At 40.1% G+C, this 23249-nt stretch overlaps 1 protein-coding gene across 29 annotated transcripts in view; it reads right to left on the bottom strand.

Moving 5' to 3' along the window:
* Positions 1 to 661: 661 nt before the first annotated feature.
* DBF4 (DBF4-CDC7 kinase regulatory subunit) overlaps positions 662 to 23249 on the bottom strand; it is a 40815-nt gene continuing 18227 nt past the window's right edge. For 12 of the 29 annotated variants that reach the window (XM_042861164.2, XM_042861167.2, XM_065586949.1 and 9 more), the window contains 10 exons: positions 22679 to 22873; positions 19951 to 20001; positions 19282 to 19351; positions 19039 to 19115; positions 17396 to 17426; positions 17047 to 17089; positions 6608 to 6739; positions 3546 to 3660; positions 3119 to 3243; positions 662 to 1786 (listed from right to left, as the gene is read on the bottom strand). In XM_042861164.2, the coding sequence (XP_042717098.2) occupies positions 715 to 1786; positions 3119 to 3243; positions 3546 to 3660; positions 6608 to 6739; positions 17047 to 17089; positions 17396 to 17426; positions 19039 to 19115; positions 19282 to 19351; positions 19951 to 20001; positions 22679 to 22873 (1911 nt within the window). In that variant the 3' untranslated portion in view covers positions 662 to 714. Of the gene's footprint in view, positions 1787 to 3118; positions 3244 to 3545; positions 3661 to 6311; positions 6419 to 6607; positions 6740 to 13776; positions 14159 to 14264; positions 14311 to 17046; positions 17090 to 17395; positions 17427 to 19038; positions 19116 to 19281; positions 19352 to 19495; positions 20002 to 22678; positions 22874 to 23249 lie in introns of those variants that run through there. The other 17 variants (XM_065586960.1, XM_065586958.1, XM_065586954.1 and 14 more) reach the window with 7 other exon arrangements.

Below are 23249 nucleotides of genomic sequence, written 5' to 3'. Positions count from 1 at the left end.
CCGCTGTGTCACTCGAGAGCCACACTCAGCTTTGGCAATTATCAAGTGCTGGGGGTGTTTTACTAACCTGTTGCGGATGTGTGTAAGTGCTTGAGACTAAGTAAAGTTTAGCTTTAAGTGAAAGCACTCTTGTGTTGTCCTGTTTGTGCCAGCCATCTATTGGTCGGACAGCCATGTCTCCCCTGATTTATTTCCTAACACCACTTTGCACAGAGTAAAAGTTACCAAGAACTTTGGGTTGAAAGAACCCCAGGTAACACTAATCTATGCTAGCTAGTAAGACTGATGGATGACTATTTACTGAGGAGCGAAAAAACAACTCAAACCCAACAAGAACTTCAGTCAATCAGAAACCAACTACTTTGTTAAAAATAAAATATACTGTGTGTATATACACAAATAAATTGGTTTTTTATTGTCTGAAATTCACAATAAGGTACATGATGTATATAGATCTTGCCTAGAAGCTGGGGTTAAACACACTGCATCTTAGGACATAACCTATTTATCAGCTGTGATAAAAAGTGGTTTTTTTTTTAGAAAAGCACGCCAGGATTATCTTTATTTTTCAGATTTATACATATGTTTTTGCATATATATTTGATATACCAAAACTTGAACACATAATTTATAATACAAGAATTAATTTCCATGAATAAAATCCTCATCAGTTTGCAAATTTATTCAAAATTCATTGTTTTAAATAAAGCAGCATTAAAATCCGATAAATGGGGTTGAGGAGGAAGAGGAAAATAATGACCACAAAGAATTTGCATTTTGTCCTTCCCAAATATCTTTCAGGCAAGTTGAATCTTTTTTCTCAGGATAACTTGTAAAACCCCCAAAATCTGAATTTACTTCACTTGTCTGAAATAATTCCACCAGAGTCTGCATTGGGGAGCAACATGCATTTTTCTTTTCTTCAATAACAGATACATCATCAGTTTGCTTTACACATAACTCCATAATCTGTCTCCGGTTTCCTCTTTTATTTTTTCCTAAGGAAAGTTTTACTTTTCTGTGCAGCTTTCCAGAAGGTGAGCTAGGTGCACTATTGACAGCCCATTCACTAGTTGCTTTGCTTGTAGAAAGACAATGTGGTAGCGTCTCAGTCTTCAGAACTATATGATGCTCTCTCTGTGGATCATTATCCACACCAAAATCTAATTGTTTTTTGTTAAAGGCTGAATTGGCATCTGTTTTCTTCAAATATTTTGTTGGTAGAACAAATGAATTATTTAATTTTCGTTTTGGCTGTGAGGTATTTTTGTCTTTTTCATTACTATCAGTGACTAGACCATGAGTATATAACTTTGTTTGCATTCCTTGTAAATTCTTTCTATTTAAATTTACTTCAGGTTCAAATACTTCATTACTAGAATGCCCATAAAATTCAGATACGTTCTCAAGGTATGTTTTGTTGTCTTTCTGGGGAGGTAGCTGTATGAAGTTTGGCGATAAATCAGTCTCTTTTAGATTTAAAGCACAGGCACCTTCTATTTTATCATTTTCAGCATTACCTCTGAATTTACTTACTAGTTCGGAAGGAAATGATGGATGGCAAGGAAGAATAGAACATACATGTTCAGAAATGGAGTTACGTTTTTGTACCGAACTGTGGGATACTTTTGTATGTTGATGGTCCTGTTTCAGTGCCTGCACTGTAGTATCTTTCCAAGAATAACACTTGAATGAAATGTGTTGTCTTTTTACTCGTTCTTTCAGCTCATCTGCTTTAGTTATGTTTCCAATAACAGGAGAAAAGTATCCCATATTACATTTTGTCCTAAAATTAAACAGTTTACAACATTAGAATCCAAAAGAAATATTTGAAGGAAACAAAAGATATCAGATTACTTTAACAAAACTTAATCTGTTAAATGTATCAAGGTGAGTATTAAGATGGTTATAAGAATAAAGACAGTTTTGTCAAAATTATTTGCTCTAGTAAATGCTTATATTACCACAGGATCAGAAGGCACCATATACAAACTTCAATATTCAGAATGATTTCTGCAGCTTCTTAAATCGTTTTAAAAATATTCAAAGAAAATGGCTTTGGGTTTAAACAAAATCAAGTTCACAAATAGTAATCGGCATTTAAAAACGACGACCATGTTAAAAAATGTGATGTAAAATGACAACGCGCTCAAGGCACTTAAATATTGTATAATTTTTTCAGTTTAATCAGATTTAGCTTTTCACCCTTACTAAGCATTTCCAAATCACAAAAGGAACAGGAGAAGGGGATACACTAATGGGCTGATCCTGCTCTTGTTGAAGTCAATGAGAGTTTTGCCATTGACTTCAACTAGGAAAATCTGGTTTCTCCATGTCATTCCTCTCTATTATACTTTTAGAAAAGACAGAAAAAAGAGAAGAAGGTTTGTTCATCTCCTGAATCCCTGAGGGAATACAACAGAGCAATCTCTATTATTGCCACTGTTGTAATCGGTGAAGGCATTTGAGTTGGAGTCCTTTTATTTTAAGAGTGTGTGTTCATGGACGAACATTCTCTGAAAGATTCTTAGATATTGAACCTATTCCAACTCTTGGTTTAATACACACTGTATATCCTATCTTTTCACTCAGATTTTGGCAAAGGGACGTTGTGACGGGCGTGATTTTGGTGACGGGGGGCTGGGAATGGGGAGAAGAGGCTTTTGATTTGAGTATTGAGCTTTTTTGGTGTTATTATAGGTTAGCTGCTGATTTTAGTTGTATTTTTCTACATATCTGTCAAAGAAAAGAGTAACAGGTAGGTGCCTTTTTTGTATAATTATAAATCTAAATAAAATAAATAAATATGATGGATAAACTGTTAACAAACCTTAATTATAATCTATGTCAACATGTACCACTGTAACAGTTCTCTTTTTTTAGAATACCTGGCAAATATATCTCGTGAAATAAGAGAGCTGAAATACACCAGACTTACTTTTTCTTTTAAAACTAGGTCTCTTACGTGTAACATCAATAAGTTTCAGTGACCTATCTAAAACTGAAAACTATTAATTAGTTCTTTACCAGATTTATACTCCCAAAGCTACAACATCTTTAAATCTCTGGCTGGCTAACTCATTTATGGGGATTTTTAAAGTTAGTAAATGTGAATTACCTTTTCATTTTTTGTGTATCATCTCTGTAGTCCACAAAGTCATAAACAAACTTGGATATTATATCATCCACAACTTGATATTGGGTGCTCTGTGCAAAGTTTTGGTGCTGTTCACTTTCAAGATGCTGAAATTAAAAAAAAAAAAAAATCATGAGACACATCGTGTACTGCAGAAATCTGTATAGAAATAAAATGCCTCCACTAAAAATAAAACAGTAGCTTCTTTCTAAGTAATCTTAGCAGCCCTTCGTGTAGTCAGCAAGACAGTACTAAATCCCACTAGAGAGAAAATTTCTGTTTTTGTTGTTTAAAAGAACTTTTGAGTATATCGTTAAGTCAATTAATACCCATTAGGCAGAAAAATACTTGTTGATGCCACATTTCTAAGCACCGTATAACAGTTGAGCGTACAATATGTTACACTTACAGTTTGCAGATCTTCATATTTCTTCATACAACATTCACAATACCCTTTCTTTTTCTTATCCTTTAGAGGAAGTTGAACTGGACCACCACAGTCTTTGTCACTATTTGTTTTGTTTCTGTTAGCAAAAAAAAAGTTGTATGTATGTAAAGAGTCAGTTACCTGTCCATATGAAGTTGGACCTTTAAACTTGCTAACTATAACATGGTAAAAATGTTAAGAGAACCAAACATTTTAGAACATCAATCAAATCAGAGTGAACAAAGATTCATTTCAGAGGACAGAATACTGGACTAGGACTTAGGAAACCTGGCTTCTATTCCAGGCTCTGGCACTGGCCTCCTGGGTGACCTTGGACAAGTCCCTTTGCTTCCCTATGCCTCATATCCCCCATCTGTAAAGTGGGGACAATGATAATTACCTCCTTTTGTAAAGCACTTTGAGATCTACTGATGAAGAATGCTATGAGTTAGGTATTAACTGTTGAAGGTGTAAAATGCCCCTGATCCTTCTCATATTAAACCCCAGAGGGTTGTTTTCAGCAACTGTTCCTCTACTTCCAGAGCCCTCACCTGTGGAGTCCTACAAGGCAGAGTTTTCTATTCCACATTCTCCAATAGCTACATGAACATGTTGGGAAGCAGGTGTAACAAGAATGCTGTACCAGCAGTATGCCAATTGGCACCCAGCCCCACATCTCCTTTACCTCAAATGAGCAGTACTATCTCCCTGTCTAGCCAAAATCAGCATCTTCCTATTGACTCAGACTTGGTCACAGTAATCCACAAACATGACCTCTAGGCTTGATTACTGAAACTCATTATATGAAAGAGTGAAGCCACATGACCTGAAAAAGCTCCTACTGGTACAAAACATAGCAATACTTCTGCTTCCGCACAACAGGTTGCCTTGAGTATACAACTTTAGAACTCTACTTTCTGCATTGGTTCTCCGCTGAATACAGAGTGCAATTCAATTCTCTTCCTGATGTTCAAATTCCACAGGACTTGATCTAGCTACTAGAGGTATTTTCTCTAAAATCATTATCTTTTTACCCTATATCTGTTCTACTGGAACCATGGAATTGTCAAACAACTGGGGAAAGTTTGTGAGCATGGTAAACAGAACTTTCATATGACCAGGACCAAGACTGTGGAACTCAATATTTGAAGAAAGAAGAATGACCACAGGCCTTACTGCATTCAGAACTAAGTGTTTCTGACAACTTTCCTGCAACAAATTCTTCTCTTTCAGATTTACAAACAAACAAAACAATTTCTTCTTCAGGCTGTGAAGGGAGAGATATCATTATTTCTAATTTAATTATTAGTTAGGAACTCAGATGAGACACGGAACAAATAAATAGATTAAGGGCTTATCTACACTTACAGTGCTGCAGCTGCGTCGCTGTAGCACTTAGTGAAGATGTTACCTACATCAAGGGGAGAGCTTCTCCCATTGGTGTAGGTACTCCACCTCCCCAGCAGACAGTAGCTATGTTGACAGGAGAAGCCCTCCCGTAGACATTGCGCAGTCTACACCAGGAGTTAGGTTGGTATAACTACATTGCTCAGGGGTGTGGATTTTCCACACCTCTGAGCAACGTAGTTATACAGACATAAGTTCCTAGTGTAGACTAAGGAAAAATTAAGCAGAAGAGCATAATTCCAGAGGATACCTTCCTTGCCCACCCCAATTCCTGACAAAACAAATAAAAAAAACACACTACACTCACTCACTCTCTCTCTCTTTTTTTTTTTTTGAGAAATATTAAGTCCAGGAGGGTGCCTTCCAACCACCTCACCTCTATACTCTTAGTGCTAACTTAGGTGACAGGAGCACTACCGGAAATCCCTACAATGCCCTGAAAGTTTCTGCTGTGTTGCATTTCCCTCATTTTTCACAAAGCCATAGGCATTACAATCAAAGCAGATAGGAAGCAGGAGATTGACCATGGCAGCATCAACAGAGAGAACCACTAGCAGTGTACCATCGAGAGTAGTATAAAGGACTGGGGCAGTCCAGAAGCTATTATGTATTAAGATAATAAACATAACTGACTGTCAATTTAGATGATTTTTGACTGTGCTCTTAATTTTAGAACAGGTAATGATAGGTGCATTATTTAAATTTCAACCCAAAAGGACAAAGTGAGAAAGTTATGAAAAACAGAAAAGAGTTTTAGAATGAAGTTATCATCTCAGCGCACCACCTCTATAATTCAGTACAGTGAATGCTGTAACATCAATTTTAGAAGTCAATGCCATAAAGCAGTTCCAGCGGCCTAAATGACTGGTTGGAAGGAGTTCATGGTCAGAATCAGAGCCTGATACTTCAGAAAGCACCCCATTAGACACTTAATTAGATAAAAATCACCCATGTAATTTGCCAGAAAGCATAACTTTGAATAGCAGTGCTCAAAGTGCAGCCTGAGTGCCAAATACAGCACGTGACCAATTAAGTGCAGGGTAAGAACAAAGCTGATCAACTGCATATTCTTATTGCCTGTATACTCATGCAGTAAGTAGTCACCATTCACCTCTCAAGGAAGATACAAATTCAAGAAATATTAGGGTATGGAACATTTTGTTTTATTTAGAGAAAATTAAGTTTACATGTAAATTAAGTGCATTCTTCACCATCATGTAGTTTGGGCACCATGACTTAGGATGATAGTTTTAAATAAATTTAGTTAACTTGTAGCTTTTTACTGGCAAGTTAAAGTGAACAGCTCTGGAGCCAAGATAATTCATTTCTTGCTGTACTTACTGGAGGGCATCCAGGAGGAGGATAGAGGCAAGGTATCAGCAGTGGAAAGGAGGAAAGAGAAGAAGTGTCACAGCCTGCACTGACCCACAGCAATATGTTTATGATGCCTGCATTTGTACGTCCAAAAAAGGACAAAGAAAGGATAAAGGAGGGAGAAAGAAAAACGGACAAAATTACCAGTAGATTCAACAAATGAGACACTGGTATTGGTATAGAGCCCCATGTAAAACTAATACTAAGAGGGTCAATTTCTTAGAGACTGAAGAAGGAATTTCCGTATTTTTTCCTCAACAAACCTTTGTTTAGACTGAGTTTGCTTTTGGCCACTAGCATTCTTCTTATCTACATCAAATGGACTATAAGGTTTTGGAGCAGAATAGTTGAGAACAGGAAAGCTGGATAATTGCAGATAAAATGGTCTGTAACGGCTGTAATAGACAAGAAAATAGTTGTATTAGAATAACCAAACCTGAAATACAGACAATAAAACATCTATTTAGAGCAAATTAAATACACCCTTATATTCAGAACCAAAAAAATAGTTTTTCTTTCTTTCTGGCAGCTCATATACATGCAATTTATTATTGCCTCCTATGAATATCAAGCAGTTAGCTATCAGACAAGATTATGAAATATTTTCCTTCTTCCTTCCCTCAACTTGCTGCTTTTTTCAAATCATAAGATTTGCTTCTGGTGGCTATAGCTGTATTATGCATAACATCATATTGATGGCTTTTGTCCCTCCTCTGCATGCAATCTAGGAGCTTGCTAGAGTAGACTGCAAAGCTAAGAACTGCTCAGGTAAATAGTGTATTCATGTCCCTGAGGAATACAGATAGCACTTCCAAACATAAACCCATCAATTTTATATCTTTTGCACAGTTTACAGTTTATTAACTAGAAAAAAAATCAACTCCAAGGAGGGAGAAAGATCAGTGAATGTGTACATATGCAAAAAACTTTCATAAACAACTTAAGGGAATTATTGCTGCACACTGTACCTGAAGCTATTGGATCTAGAAAGGTTGCCTAATCTGCAAGTACATTCAAATATATTTAAAATATGTGAGCAGTGAAGTTCTTCATTAAATAGGAATTCTGGTATTTGGCTTTAGCTCAATTTTTCAAATCTCTAATAAAAGCTGAATGGTCTGAAGAAACCCACTGCCCCCACCCAGCTACCTGCAGCATTCCCAGCTCAGCTGCTTGGTCTCCCTTTCTCTTTATGAACAGATATTTGTATATTATGTAAACAGCCAGAAGTGTGTTAGGTGCTTTACATATATTGTGAGGTCAATGCCTCAAAAATAGCAGTCTAAAGGGCAAATCCATGCTTATTTGTGCTTTTCCTTTCTTCTTCTATTCAGGTTCTTATGCTGCACCTATAGCCTTGTCTATTTGCCAATCCCTGCCATGTTTATTTGCCTAATTTATGTCAACCTCTCTCCCCCTTTCACTAGTGCTAAATCCCTACCACAACTATGGGAGCCTTCTGATGTACACTATAAAATTATGATGGCTCAGAAAAAGTCTTCAGATGTGTGACTGGCCAGTGAGTCTGGAGTTAGCAAGGACCAGCATAAAATGGAAGCTAATTACAAATTGAGATGGGAAAAAAATTACAGCAAAACTGCATTTATGCTTTCAGACTTGACTAAGCTCACATTTTCTTGTTGAGCTTTCTTGTTTCTTGCCAACTCTCACATTTTTGATTGAGACTAAGACTATATTTACACTACAGCCTATGATGGCAAAACTTATGTAGCTCAGGGGTGTGAATATCCCCCCCCCCCCCCCCCCCGAGCGACATAAGTCACACCAACATAAGCATTCGTGTGCACAGTGCTGTGAGAGTGGAAGAGCTTCTCCAGCTCACATAGCTTATGCCACTCACAGAGGTGATTTTTTTATGCCAACAGGAGAGCTCTCTCCTGTCGACATAGAGCGTCTTCACCACATGCGCTGTAGCTTCAGGATTTGAACCTAAATCAGCTCTCAGAGACAATCTGGTCCACAGTATTCACATTTGGAAAATGTTATAGTTTTTCTTTTAAAATTGGAATTTGGTACATTTTAATATTTCAACTGCATGAAGGATGGGGGCCAAGCTTATATCTGCCATAGCTGAGGAAAGGAAGGAAAGTTGGTTCCAAGTAACCTTTCAATTTCCCTGGTGCAGAGCTGGCTAGGGGCCATAACAGCTACCAGCATAACTTAAAGCAATCTAAGGACTTCTTTAAAGTTATACCTGCTGCATCAGTCCCTATGAGACTTCTGTGCCAGCCAAGGACCAGGCAGCATGCCATGTGCTCTGGCACAATCCCTATGTTGATGGAGAGAAAATCCTTCACTGCCTCTGTAAGATCACTTTCTGGGTACATCTGGCTCCTGAGGCAGTGCAAAGCCAGAGCTGAGGAGCTATTCCAAGGAGCGTATCTCCTCTCTTGACAATTTCAACTGTTATTTAGAATAGTTATGATAGAAAAGCATCAGTGTCGGGCTCTCAGTTTTTTAAGAAAAACAAGACATACTTTCCAAGAGTCCTTTTTAGTTACTGCAACAACCAGAAAAAACACTGACATGCTGAGGCCATTGAGCTAGTTGTAATGTACTGTCATGTAAGGGGTCTCATACCACATCTCACTGGCCTCCACATATTTGGAGTCACCTAATTTCTCCCTGTTCTGCTGCCATCCCTACTTTGTGGTCTGGTCTATACTACAAAGTTAGGGCGACATAAGTTGACTTGTTTCAACATAGTTTTACATGCATATACACCTTAATTTGTCTCCCACCAATGTAAACACCCCGTTCCATTGACGCAATACCACCACCTCCCGGAACAATGCAGTCACAATCAACCTATTTCTGTCAATGAAGTGCAGGCGATGCTAAACCTGGGGCAGGACAGGGATGAGCAGCAATGCTGGGTGAAAGCCAAGGAACTCTGGCAGACATATCAGAAGGTGATGGAGGACAACAACCTATTTGAAACCTTTCTCCCTATTTGAAAATGGTTTAGAGAAAAAAGCACTAACTTTTCATTCTTCACTTTACTTGTAAAATGTTAGAAAAATATGGCAGTCTAAATTACATAATCCACATCACTATCCTGTGCTCAGATAGAGTTAGAAGAAAGGAGGTAGAGGTGGCTTTTTAGGCTAGGCAGGGGGTCCACAATTCTCCTCATAGGGAGTACTTTGTTTATCTGAAGAGGAATGTCCCCTTTATCCTCTTGAATAATCTTGATGAAACTTTCATGGAGATGCTCTGCAATCCTCTCTGAAACATTTATAGGGCTGGTGGCCTTGGTGATGTCTCCTATTGCAGGAGAAGAAACAAGCCGCTCTGTGATGAGTTCTGCTGGCACCATTGCAGCAAACAAGCTACCAGCATATAGACCCAGGTGGCCTCAGGTACCAGCAGCAGATGCGTCCTCTGTGCCTTTGTCACCCTAGAGCAGGGGTGGGCAAACTTTCTGGCCCGAGGGCCACATCTGGGTATAGAAATTGTATGGCGGGCTATGAATGCTCATGAAATTGGGGGTTGGGTGAAGGCTCTGGCTGGGAGTGTGGGCTCTGGGATGGGGCCAGAAATGAGGAGTTCAGGATGTGGGAGGGGGCTCCGGGCTGGGGCAGGAGTTTGGGGTGCAGGAGGGTGCTCCAAGCTGGGATCGAGGGGTTTGGAGGATGGGAGGGGGATCGAGGCTGGGGCAGGGGAGGGGCTATGGGGTGCAGGCTCCGGGCGGCCTCAAGCAGCCCCCGGACGCAGCAGCATTTCCCACTTCCAGCTCTTATGCGGAGGTGCGGCCAGGTGGCTGTAGTCTGCCCGCTGCCCCGTTGGCAGGTGCCGCCCCTGCAGTTCCCATTGGCCGCAGTTCCCAGCCACCGGGAGCTGCGGGGGCGACGCTTGGAGCGGGAGCAGCACACGAAGCCCCCTGGTTTCCCCTAAATATAGGAGCTGGAGGGGGGGACATGCCGCTACTTCTGGGAGCTGCGGCACACATGTGTGGAGCAGCCCCTACCCCCACTTCCAGGCTGGAGCACGGGAGCGAGTCAAGCCTCAGACCTCGCTCCCCAGCAGGAGCTCGAGGGCCGGATGTGGCCTGTGGGCCATAGTTTGCCCACTCTTGCCCTAGAGCATGAGGTATCAGCCAAAATCACCATTGCCTGTAAAACATTGGCAAGATTCACTCAAACTTGCACTTTCCCTGTACTCGGACCCTAGGGCACCCAGCATCTAAACCAGGGATGGGGAACTATGGCCCACAGGCCAGATCTGGCCTGCTGCTTCAATTCATTCGGCCTTTGGCAAGTCTCTGTGTCACGGGCTGGAAGCCCCAAGCCTCGGTGTTCCCCTATGGGGCTGGAGCCATGAGCACCGGCTTGCCAGCAGCATGTCCCTGTGCCCCTCGGCAGAGAGGCGATCAGGGAAGTTCCGCTTGCTGCTCCCGCCCCCCAGTGCCAGCTCTGCAGCTCCCACTGGCCAATGAGAGCTGCGGGGGCAGGCAGTGCACACTGTGCAGAGCCACCTAGCCCCTCTGACGAAGGCCTGACCACTAGACAAGCCGGCTGCTTCTGGGAACAGGCGCTGCTCAGCCGGAGTCCGCACCCCAAACCTCTCCCATACCCCAACCCCCTGCCCCACTCCAGAGCCCCTAACCCTAGCCGGAGCCCTCACCCCAAGCTCCCCCCTGCACCCCTCATTTCTGGCCCCACCCCGGAGCCTAGGGGAAGCCCCAAGCCTCTACCGCCCCCTCCCGGTGGGGCTTTGTGTGGCCCCTGACTGATTTTTCCTGTGGGTCAACTGCCCCTGATGGAAAGAAAGATTCCCCACCCCAGTCTAAAACTTCCATGCAACAGTTTCCCCCTCCCACTAGTCCGTATTCACCCTGGCATGAGCTGCAAAGCAGTGCTGTAATGAGGTACTCCAAAGGTAAAGTGATAATTAACATTTCTTATTAAAGGTATTTATGGAAATAACATAAGAGAGTTTTAAGACTTCTCTTTCCCTTGGTTACATCTGTAAATCTAATTATGTATCTATCTGTTTTAATCAGCAACCTCTGGCGTGGTATGCTTGAGAGGTGGTCCCTCCATGCCGGCTGAATATCTGACCTGGATCAGGCAAACAAGGCGGGATATGTTCTGCAAGATCCTCCAGTTCTCTACAGCTGCTGACTGCGAGCATGACTAGAAGGACCAAATGACCAAGAGTAGTGTGAAGAACCAAGAATGGAAAGTGTGGCTGCTGCTTGAGAGGCAAAGAGACTGAAAGTTGCAACAGGAAGTGCACCGGGATATTTTGGTTTGTCTCAGGCAACAAACACAGATGTTGCAGATCCAGAACATAACTGAACTAAATGCCTGAAGACCTGGACACAACCACCATTCCAATCACTGGAAAACTCCATGGTCATATGACCTCTCAGCATAACAGGTGGCAGCACCGCACAAACCCTTACTACCACTCCATGCCAGGAGAACTATGACTGCCCCTACACTAATCTGATAACTACAGGATCAGCCACCAAGCAGAGTGCGCTACATGTTTTTAACATGAATAAAACATTGTAATAAGTATTTAAAAACCAAGAAAATAATTAGCCTACATGTTTACATATTATTAAGTATGATCACCCTGATGGAATCCACAAAATCCTACCTCCATACTTCAGCATTGGCATGGGGGTTCGACAGCGAAGCATGGCGGAGCGTATGTTCTGGCAAGTCTTACCAAGCCAAGGAGGAGTCGAGCTAGCATCCTGGGTAGTAGGGAGTCCGACTGTACCTCTATTACTCTGGGGCAACCTGGCCAAAGTTGAGGGGGTACCGCAGCTATAGGGCACAAGGGCTGGCACCCCGAATGCACTGCTGCAAAATTCTCCTGCCAAACAAGCCACACAAAGCAGAATAAACCAGGAAACTGAGCAGAGACTCATGTGTCAGCCTGACCAATGCTCACAACCCGGGGTAGCACAGGATTAAAAATGGAAAATGACTAAAAGAATAGTCCAACTATTTGTTGCAAGTCACAACACAAGAACGCTATAATCTGATCTGTACATCAATACTTACATTGAAGTCACAAGATCAATAAAAGCAAACGTCATCGGGATATATGAAACAAGAAGAACCAAAGACCTCATTGCACAATGGAAAAGCGGAGAGCAAATATTCCTAGGAAGATCATTAGACAATAGAGCAAGGACTGTAGGCATTGGATTCATGGTCAGGAAAGAAACAACTGCGACATCATATCACCCCGGATAGCAGTTCTCACACTTCAGATAAAACGAAGGAGAACAATTAAAATTATTCAGGTGTATGCTCCCACGCAGCAAGTGGAAGACGAAGAAATGGAACATTTCTACAAAGAGCTGGAGGGGGCAATGCAGAAAAGATCCACCTACACAATTATCCAAGGGAACTTCAATGCAATAGTAGGTGGAAAAGAGAATGAGAAAGAAAAGTATGTGGGGAAATTGGGTAAAAGGTGTAAGAAATGATCCCGGAGCACGTCTGGTTGCATTTGCAGAGGCAAACCATCTCCATATAATGAACACGATATTTCAAAAAGAACAGCTTTGGTAGTGGACATGGAAAAGCCTGGATGGAATCACACTGAATCAGATTGATTATGTAATGATGGATACCAGAAGAATCTTCAACAATGTAGTGACAATAGGAGAATGAATCATTTGCACAGGCTCAGAACATCGTACGTTGCGCTCAAAACTATGTGTTGACAATGCTTACGAAGACTGAGTGAAGAGAAGCCAGAAACCGAAGCAAAAATGGCACTTCAATGAAGAGACATTTGCACAGGAAGTAAGTGAAATGGACCTCGAGTATAAAGGTCAACAAGGACATTGATGAGGACTACGAAGAGTTTATCTTGCAGATAATCGCAGCAGCTAAGAAGGCAAAAGCACTGAAAATGCTGGGATGCAAGCAGAGGACCAGTGAGGAAACTGTAAATCTGATGGCGAGAAGGGCGTGCATGAAATTAGAAGGAAAAATGGACAAGAATACAGAACACTGTGCAAAGAAATTCGTGTGAAGATCAAAGAAGACTACAAAGACTTTAGAAAGAAGAAATTGAGATAGGCGGACAAAAAGAACGAAAGTCTGAAGAAGGTAGAAAGGGATGTTAGGCTGAAACAGATAATGCTGGCAGTGCTGAAAGATGAAAATGGTGAAAGGACATCGGAAAGGAGCAAGATGAATGAAATATGTACAAAATTCTACAATGATCTCTACTCCTCGCAGGTCAATGTCCAGCGTACACCGTCAAGGCAGCAGGTTACAGAAGAAGTTCCCGACATTAGGTGGGAAGAAACTGAATACACAGTTCGTAACATAAGGAGAGGGAAGAGTCCGGGAGTGGACAATATTTGGCCAGAATATCTGAAAGCAGGGGAAGATACTCTCTTCAAAGCATTGTCACAATGGTTCACCATCCACATCAATAGCAGGCGTGTTCCAGATGTATGGAAGAAATCGAAAACAATGCTATTGATGAAGAAAGGCGATCCAGAAGAACTGATCAACTACCATCCGATCATACTCCTCTCACAAGTGTATAAAGTCTTCACCCGCATCATACTCAATTGGATTAAGAAAGATCTTGAAATGCACGAAAGCAGAGAACAAGCTGGTTTCCGCTCAGGATATTCGACAATTGATCACATCCACTCAGTTCGGCAGCTCATCGAAAAATGCAAGGAATACAACATACCATTGTGTATTGCATATGTCGGCTACAAAAAGACATTCGACTCGGTGGAGATTAACGCTGTACTCAATGCGCTCAATGAAACTGGAATCGATCCGAGGTACACTGACCTGGTAAAAGAAATTAATCGCAATTGCTCGACAGAGATAACATTATTCAATGTACCCTGCATCATTACTATTCACAGAGGAGTCGAACAAAGTGACACAATCTCACCGAAGCTGTTTGCAGCAGTACCGGAGTCGCTGTTCAAGAAATTGACCTGGGAAGAAGGAAACAGAAGTGATGGAGAACAGTTAACACATCTTCTCTTCGCTGACGACTGCATAATACTGGAAAGGACACAGCAGAACTGGAGAACAACTTGCAGTAACTGCAAACACTTTCACATGATATCAGGTTGGAAGTGAACATGTCAAAGATGAAGTGGATGCGGAATGAGCATTGTGCAGAAGGAATCATCACTGTAAATGGGAAAGAAATCGAGGAGATTGACAAATATATTTACCTGGGTCAGCAAATGAGCAGAGACAACTCATTCGAAGGGGAATGCAGTAGGAGGCGAAAGGCAGGGTGGGCAAGCTTCAACAAAATAAAGACGTCTCTAATGGATGATGAACTGCCCATGAAGAAAAGCAAGAACTGTTCAACTCCACTGTTCTGCCAACAATTATATATGGAACAGAAAGCTGGTCAATGACAAAAGTGGAGAAAGAAAAACTAGAGGTCCCCCAGAGAGCCATGGAAAGGTGAATGGGTAAGATATTGCTCCGTGATCATATATCGAATGAGGCGATTAGAAGGTGTACAGAAGTGACTGATGTAGTGCAGGCAATGTGTGATGCAAAGTGAAGATGGGTGGGTCATGTAGTCTGCAGGCACGACAATAGGTAAACAGCGCACATCAGTGACTGGATCCTCGGAGACCACAAGCAACTGCTGGGCAGAACAAAAATACGCTGGACAAAATTCTTTGGCCAGAAATGGAAAGAATGTGCTCGCAACAAAATAGAATGGTGTGGCGTCAACTTGCGTTCATGGAGGGATGGACAAGGACAAGCTAGACAAAGGTGATGATCAACCTGATTCAGTAGAGCTAAAATGCTTATTTGCACTTTAACTTTGTTTCCTGTTTATTTGCATAAAAAATATATATATATATATTTTAAACTTAAGTGTATATCTATTAGTTTGCAACAAGCATAAATGCCATATTGCAAAATTACTTTTCAGGAACCAATAATCAGTCCATGTTTAAGTTCAGTAGCTCACAAAAGCATCACACAACACTACTACGGCTGACTTAAAACATTTTTTTAAGGCCTCCCTCAACTGCATAGCCCCACAGATGGCTCTTCTAACAGTACTTGTATCTGTCTGTTCAAATTCAGCAGCCAGCTGGTCCACCTCACCAACTCCCCCCAGCCAATTGCCTTTCTCAATCATCTCACCAATATTATGTGATATACAACATGCAGCAACAATAGAAATGTTTGCCTCACTGAGATCCATCCTAGTCAGTAAACTATGCCAGCAATCTTTTAAATTACCAAAAGCACATTCAAAATCATCCTGCAGCTGTTGGAAAAGTCCTGCATGGTTAAGATATGCGCGCCATATACTTTCCCTGTCCAGCCCACACCGATATCATTGAAGCGTTCCAGATAATCCACTCCACCAGGGCTGGCATAATCATGGAAAAGTACCTCTTTTAGTTTATGTATTCATTGGCAAGGTAGGGTACTGCCAGAAAAGGGATATCAGAAAAAGGTGACATCTATGGCAGCACCTTAGTTCAGGAACTCCATTGCTTCAAATCCACCTACTACTTCCTGCACGTTGACAAGAGTCCCAGTCCTGTGCAGTGAGATATACTTATTGGCCTTGCACTCTTGGATGACAATGGACCCCACTGGATTTACTAACTCTGAACTGACCGGCCACTGATCGATAGAAATCTGATGTTGCAAACTTCCAGAGTGAAACTGCCACTTGCTTTTCCACTGTCAGTGCAACTCTCATTCTGGTATGTCTGCACTGGATGGCTGGGGCAAGCTCAGCACACAGATCCAGGAACACAGCCTACTGAATTTGAAAGTTCTGCAGTTACTGCTCATTATCCCAAATCTGCATTATGATATGATCCCCAACACTCGTTTCTCAGGCCCAGAAGCACCATCTACCAGGTGGAGTTGCTCCATGAATGCCAGAAACAACCTGACATTTTTATTCTGTGTCCATCATTACCCATTCATCATCCTTGAACATTTCCTCTTCCTCACAATACCACCAGTTATGGTAATATTCATTGAAGTTCCACAAATACAAAAGAATTGTGGATCCTCTAATTAGCAATGGTTATTAGAATTGTGCTGAGCTGTGCAGGGTCCAGGCTTCTACCAGAGAGATGGTAGAGATGGAAAAGGACAGGCAGGATTTTGGGAATTTAAAAAATGATGCAAAAATTATGGGATGGAAAAAGTTGCACTGGGGGATCTTGACCCCTTAGTTCCCAGAAATCCCTGGGCAAATTGCTTGTATCCAACTACGCAGTGAAAATGTCCCACAAGGCACTGACCTGGATGGTGGCACAGGACAATGGGATAACCTGTCCTGGGTAAACTGCATTTACTACTGATGCAACCACTTGTGGATGCGAGTGCTGACACAAACAGCCAGGTATGCACACCCGAGCGATATAAAAAGTTGGTGGAGGTAAGAGGATGTAACTTATGTTGACCAAATTTTGTAATGTAAATACAGTCTGTGATGCATTATCACGAGTTCAGTGAATAAACATGCGCTTCCAATCAAAGACTTTGGGTTCTCCTGGAGGTTGATTATACTGCCATAGTCTCTTATCTGAAGTCAACAAGTCCAAGGAGCAGTAATCCAATCAGTCGTCCAGAAAGACTATCATGTATTTTCAAATGATTCAGTTTGTTGAGCATATTAGAGAGTAAGACAGCAACCCCTCCCATCCAGAAATAGCACTTACCAGCTTCTGTCTTCCACCTTCACAAATGGATTTTTCAGCCGACCTGCTCAACAGAAAAAAAAAAGAAAAAAAAGAAAAAAAGAAATAAATCACAATATTTCCCCCCACCCAACAATAAACTTATTGTTTATTATAACAATAAACTATTTGTATAGATAGACATCCAGCTGATTTTCTTTTTAAATATCTGCCTATAAACTTATCATTACCGTGAGATATTTTTGTACACTTTTCTCAGGCCAACTAGATTAAGAGTATGCCAAGGATGCTCTCTCAGACAAACAATGTATTTTTCAGCATTCAGAAAACATGATAACGTAGAAACCTCAACAAGTGTCAAAATACTTACTTTTTGATTTCTGACCACCACATCGTTTCCCCTAGTTAAAAGAAAAAAAAGTTTGAATATTGTTTCTATTTAACCTCAACATTTAGTGGAATATTTCTAAAACTGTGTGTGCATGTTTGTGTGAAATCATGATTAACTGATATGCAAATTAGGCACATGAATATTCTGAAAATCTGTCATGTCTATTTCTCAAAGAAATATTGCAAAATTCTGCTATTCAAGAGTAATTTTTTAACAAATGAATAAAATTTTCCTCATAACCATCATGGTAAAAACTCATGTGAAAACTGGCTGATGGATATTCACTGTATTTTTGCAATACTGTTTTATTATAAATGGAGATAACAGGTAAAAATGCTGTTAAAAATTGTAGGAGGCAACTTTATTGGTTTCAGAGCATTTATGGCTCCTTGCATAAAAATATCACTAATTTACGTGATTAAAAGTGACAATAGTTATTCCATGTTATTTTAGCAAATCAGGACTGTACTACAGGAAATATTTACAAATTTCAAAATATTAAGTCCTTGGATTTATTGGTTAAAAACCAAATACTCAGATTCCATAACCTCCTCAAGTTGTAGCTCTACTTAAGACTACCTGGAATGTGGCAAGATACTGAGTCAACATTACCGATTTTGTATTACTGAAAAGTATCAGGCCATTACAAGACCTGGAAAGGAAAATTGATACACTCACGAGATTCAGCAAAGGCTTCCAAGTGGCTCCAAAAAGTTAATTTGTACTGAATTCCAGGGCAGCACGTACAGTATTATCTGCTATTTACATACTACAGATCAGGTGGACTGGGCATTCATAAAAATTCACTGCCTTAATTAAAAATATAAAGCTACCAGCCAAACAACAGTAGCCTAAATAGAGTTACGCTGATCATAAACCAGGAACTGGGGGGACCAATAAAAAGTTATATGCTGGCTCTACACCACACTTGGAGTAGCCTGAAGACACTGTACTCCGGTGAGAAGACTGGGAACCAGGAGACTTTTGCTGTGCAATCTGGGAAGAGTCACACTCTGTAGGCCAAATTTTTCTATGTAGTGTCATCACTTTGATCTTTACTGCTTATCTAGCCCTGGAAAGATCACCCCAGTGCAACTGGGATCCTTCAGTGGCATAAAAGTAGAGGGTCTTACACATCCATACCAGGGAAAAGATGGTCATGGTTGGGATACCCTTAAGGCATGACAATATCCCAATTTTCTGGCTTGTGGGACCCTTAGTAAACAGAGTAAATTAGAGTAGTCCCCAGTCTACTCTAGCTTGGTGCAGGGGGAATAGCCCTCTCAGAAACTTTACAGCTACTGGCTCCTAGACATACTTTTTTCAGAGCGGTGAACTAGAGAGACTAAGGATATTATTAAAGAGATTAAGGATATTACAAATTTATCTTAAAAAAATGATGCTAGTCAAACATAGCAAGCATTTCCCTTCTGATTTTTAAACTGATTTGGTTTAAAAAATTACTGAGGGCCCAAAAGACATACCAGTTATCAGAAAATTAATACATAAATAAACCAAAATACATAAAAATAAACCAGCATCTTGGAAGGAACTGTTTAACTCACCTACAATATTTGTCATTGCTAATAATTATTTCATTAAGTTAGAAAGGACTCACTCACCACATCTTTGATTGAAATGCTTGCTTTCTTGATCAGGTAGAGCTCCTTTTTCTTTTGCTCAAGATAATTTTTAATATCTTTCAAAAAAGGAGAGAATTTATATTTAGCCAAACTTCTTTTTTAAATTCTTGAAGTGATTTGTTGTTTTTAATAATACTTTTGAAAAATAGCAAATCTTGTCAGTGATTTAATTAAAATAAATTTCACGTTTTGATTAAAAGTTTATAAAACTAATATATTTACCATCAACATGAAGTATTTTCACTCCCCAACTCAAGGCATTGGATAGTATACTACCTGAAGGGATTAATTCCTGCAAAAAGTAAACATTATTAATATTTAATAAAAGCAATACCTTTAAAGATTTGATGTAAAGCAAGACATAAGAAAAGTTGAGGCCAAGACATGGTCTTCTCCTGCAGTTTCCTGCCAAAAGATAAGGATGACTTTCACTTGCCTCAACTGCCTTCACAATCTTCATGTCACAGCATCTTTCCATCCAGAAGACATTTGGCTTCCATAAAGCCCATGTTGCTCACATTGTTATATGATTTATCAACTGGGAATCCTGAAACTGCTGAATTTATTCATATATATAATTTCTGTGGGTACGAACTACAGGAAATGCAAAGACCTTGATCAAATATCAATTATTAGTCATAAACCTTTACAAACAGATCCTTTCTCTCCTTTCCGAGGTCTCCAGGAAATAAATGGAAAAACAGGTGAGTCTTGCAACAAGTCCTGAAGGTACAGTGTGCTGGTGAGAAACAGCATAGTACCTCTGGCTGTACTTCCCATCAGTGTATTTTCCCTTAGATCGCTCTACTTCTGCTGATGTTCACTACCATTCAGAATAGCGAGAGAGAAATAATCTTTACTAAATCCAAATTTATCGACTGCTCAGCTTACCTGTTCTTTGATAGCTTTTTCAACTAAAGATTTTCCTCTGCTCAAACGTACCTAAAATTAAAGAAACTTTGCTTATTGTATGCAACACATTAGTGCTCATTTCAGACAGTGAAACATAAGGGGAGTTATCTTTTTATGTTAAAAATTAGCTTTTTGTACAAATTGAGGTTAAAGGTTGTGTGTTAAATATCTCTATTAAACCAACAAAATACCGTATATTATAACCATCATGTGTTAATGCATTATTTAATATGCTACCATTTTCTATCAATTTTCATTCATTCAATCAGATGCTGAAAATCAGCACTCCTTTTACAGAGTGCTGTTGGGATCTATATAGCTATAAGGTCAGTATTTTCACTGTTAATAGTTTGCAATATTGAAAGACCACTTCCATGAGAGTTACTAGCAATATGTTTTAAGGAACAAAATTTTGGCACAGTACCATCTCAACAGCCTGGGTGAAATTCTAGAGAAGGTATTGCCATATTAGCCCTCTACTGCCAAGGACTGATATCACTTATGAACACCCATATATTTCAGATTCCAAACATTCTAAGTCACCTCCAAGCAGGAGGGACACATAGCAAAGAATTAACCTCATCCTATAGGTCAAATAGGATTCTGAAAATCCTGAATTTATGAATGTTTTTATGGCCACATTTGCTCAGTGTTAGGACTGTGAAATGTCTTTGATTTCTGGATTTTTTTCAGTGATTATTTTGGGACGATCAATTACAGAAAATAAATCAGCAAGTACTGAAAACACAAAAATGTGGTTAATCAGTGTTAACAGTTTTCATGTCCTCTGTTAGACCCAGCAAAGTTTAACAATGTAGTCTTTACCTAAGCTTCCAGTTTTATTTACTGCAAAGACAGATTTCACAATGCGTATCAATGTGCAACTGCATGATAAGGGATATACTTCAATACATATTCAAGGAAATTATGATATTCAGCTATGGGCATAAGACATTTCAAATACTTATTAGAAGCTAAACACCAGAGAGAAAGTGCTCCCCCCAGGCACCTCTAGGATGACCAGCTCTGCTGCTGCTTTTTTCCAGAGCTTTTCATGTCTGAATCCTCCTTAGCTGTCAAGTCCCACTTCTATCCTGACCTCTCCCACTGCAAGACCTCCGACTTCCCTACTGTATGACCACATTTATTAGTAACGAACAGAGACTTAGCTGGGTAACCTGTTACACACACAAGATTAAGTGAGAATGACCATATTAGAAAGTACTGCAACCTGGCTTGTGTATCCTAGCAAGTGCAGGGTGAACTTTTCTGGACTAATAGTTTATTTGTTGAAAAATGCAGTTTCGGTTGATCCCAAACTATTTGTGAATTTGACAGAAATTTCCCAAACAGTTTCAGCCAAAAACAGATCAAAGCATTAGAGCAGGGATCTCCCACCACACAGGCAAGTGCCCAAATCACCAGGATATAGAGTAGTTCTCTCTGGCCTAATGACTATTCAAGTATTTTTTACAAAGTGGAACAACACCAACAGAAGACAATGAGAAAGAACCCCTGCAGACTACACGATAGCCCAGGGATTGGGTCTCTCATGTTGCAGAGAGTGCACTAAGTTCAAATTCCTTCTCCGCCTCACTTGTGGGGAACTGAACCCAGGTCTCCTGCATTCCAGATAAGTGCACTAACCACTGGACTAAACATTAACAATATGAAGGGGCCCACCTTGTAATCTAGACCTTCATTTCATTTACTTGTATGTGAAAATGTGCCCCAAAACAAAATGGTTAGTTTTGGGTCAAACAAAACATTTTGTTCAATTTGAAATGAAATGTCAACTTTTTTCAATTCAGTGATATTTTCTGGAATTTTAGGATTGGTTCAAGCTAAATTCTTTTTCAGATTTTTCACAGCTACCAGAAAACTCAGTTTTTCACCCACTGCCAGTCATAATCCTATTCCTAAACAGGGATCAGACATGGTATGCTCACATAGTTTTTAACTGTGTCACAGGTGGACATGAGACTTGCTCAGTCAACCATGTTACAAACTTGGTGGAAATCAGTGCAGTGCTCAGGGAAAGGGCCTGAGGACTATTAAAGTCATTCTGTAGCAAAAAAACATTTGACCACTGAAAACAGACAGATTTACAATATTTGATTTGTGTGCTTATTTCCTAGATGATAATACAGCTACAAAAATCTTCTGTCTACTAGTGTTGATAAGATAGTGAAAGTGAGTTGACTGTATCACACAAAATCTTTCCACTAGCAAAATCATGTAGAATGATGTTAAAAAGGCTCTACATATGTAGCTGCAATTCCTGGGTTTCTAAAGAATGTTGGCATATGTCACTGCAGGTCTTGTTCACATTAGGGATCAAACTGTGTTCTGAACCATTTTAAATTACACTGTTTCAAAGTTGTTAATGATATTGCTGTTTAAGCAGATTGCCACCCTATGCTAGAAAACAGTTTTCAAAACTTTGGTTTAAACTTGGTTGGCTTCAGTAAGGAAAGAGCCAATATTTGAACTGTATTTTGGGGAAAAACACTCTAGCTTAGGCAGGTTAAGCCATATTTAACTATCAGAGTTAGTTTTAAACTGGTTCAAACTATGTTTGTTATGTTGAACCAAGTCAATCTCAGCTCCACAGTTTACACAGCCTTTAGAAAACAAAATAAGGGAAGATCGTATGAGCAGCTGGGGTAGGATGCACGATTTGCAACATTTTTCTCAAGAAACTTACTGTATCCACCATCTTAAATGAATTTCCATCATGTCGATCTCTTCTGCTACTGGGATGAGGTGAACTATTTCCGCCCGTATGTGCAGAGCCTGGGCTTGGGACCGGAGAAATTTGTCCAAGAACCTGAGCAAATTTTGCTTCCTTTTTATTAGAAATCAGATAGCTGATATCTTTGCTAAGAAATCCCTCCACTCTCTAAATTTAAAAGAAAAAAAGTGAGTAATTATCTCAATCATATGCTCTTTAATTTATTTAACCAACCAAGAAGCAATAAAATATCCTTACATTTCTTAACTGCAGTTTAGAAAATGCTGCATTAACAATAGCGAAATTAGCGGGTAGTACTGCTTATAATTAAGGGTGATGACCCTTCCCATTATCAACTGTTTTCAGTTGCTTATAACTTTGACAAACTTTATTCATGCAGGCTGAAAATTTCCAAAATTGCTTGCCTCAGGCTGAATTTTCTCAAAACAATTGAACAATTTCAAAGAATGAGGATAAAGAAAAATAAGTTTTGCCCATGCAACTCCTTCTTTGAGTAGTTCTAGTGCCCTCTTGCTTTGGAGCA

Source organism: Chrysemys picta, chromosome 2, assembly GCF_011386835.1.
Source record: "Chrysemys picta bellii isolate R12L10 chromosome 2, ASM1138683v2, whole genome shotgun sequence".
Classification (NCBI taxonomy): Eukaryota; Metazoa; Chordata; order Testudines; family Emydidae; genus Chrysemys; species Chrysemys picta.
Note: the sequence above shows the minus strand (reverse complement) of the source record. Positions and strands in the feature narration are given on the sequence as shown.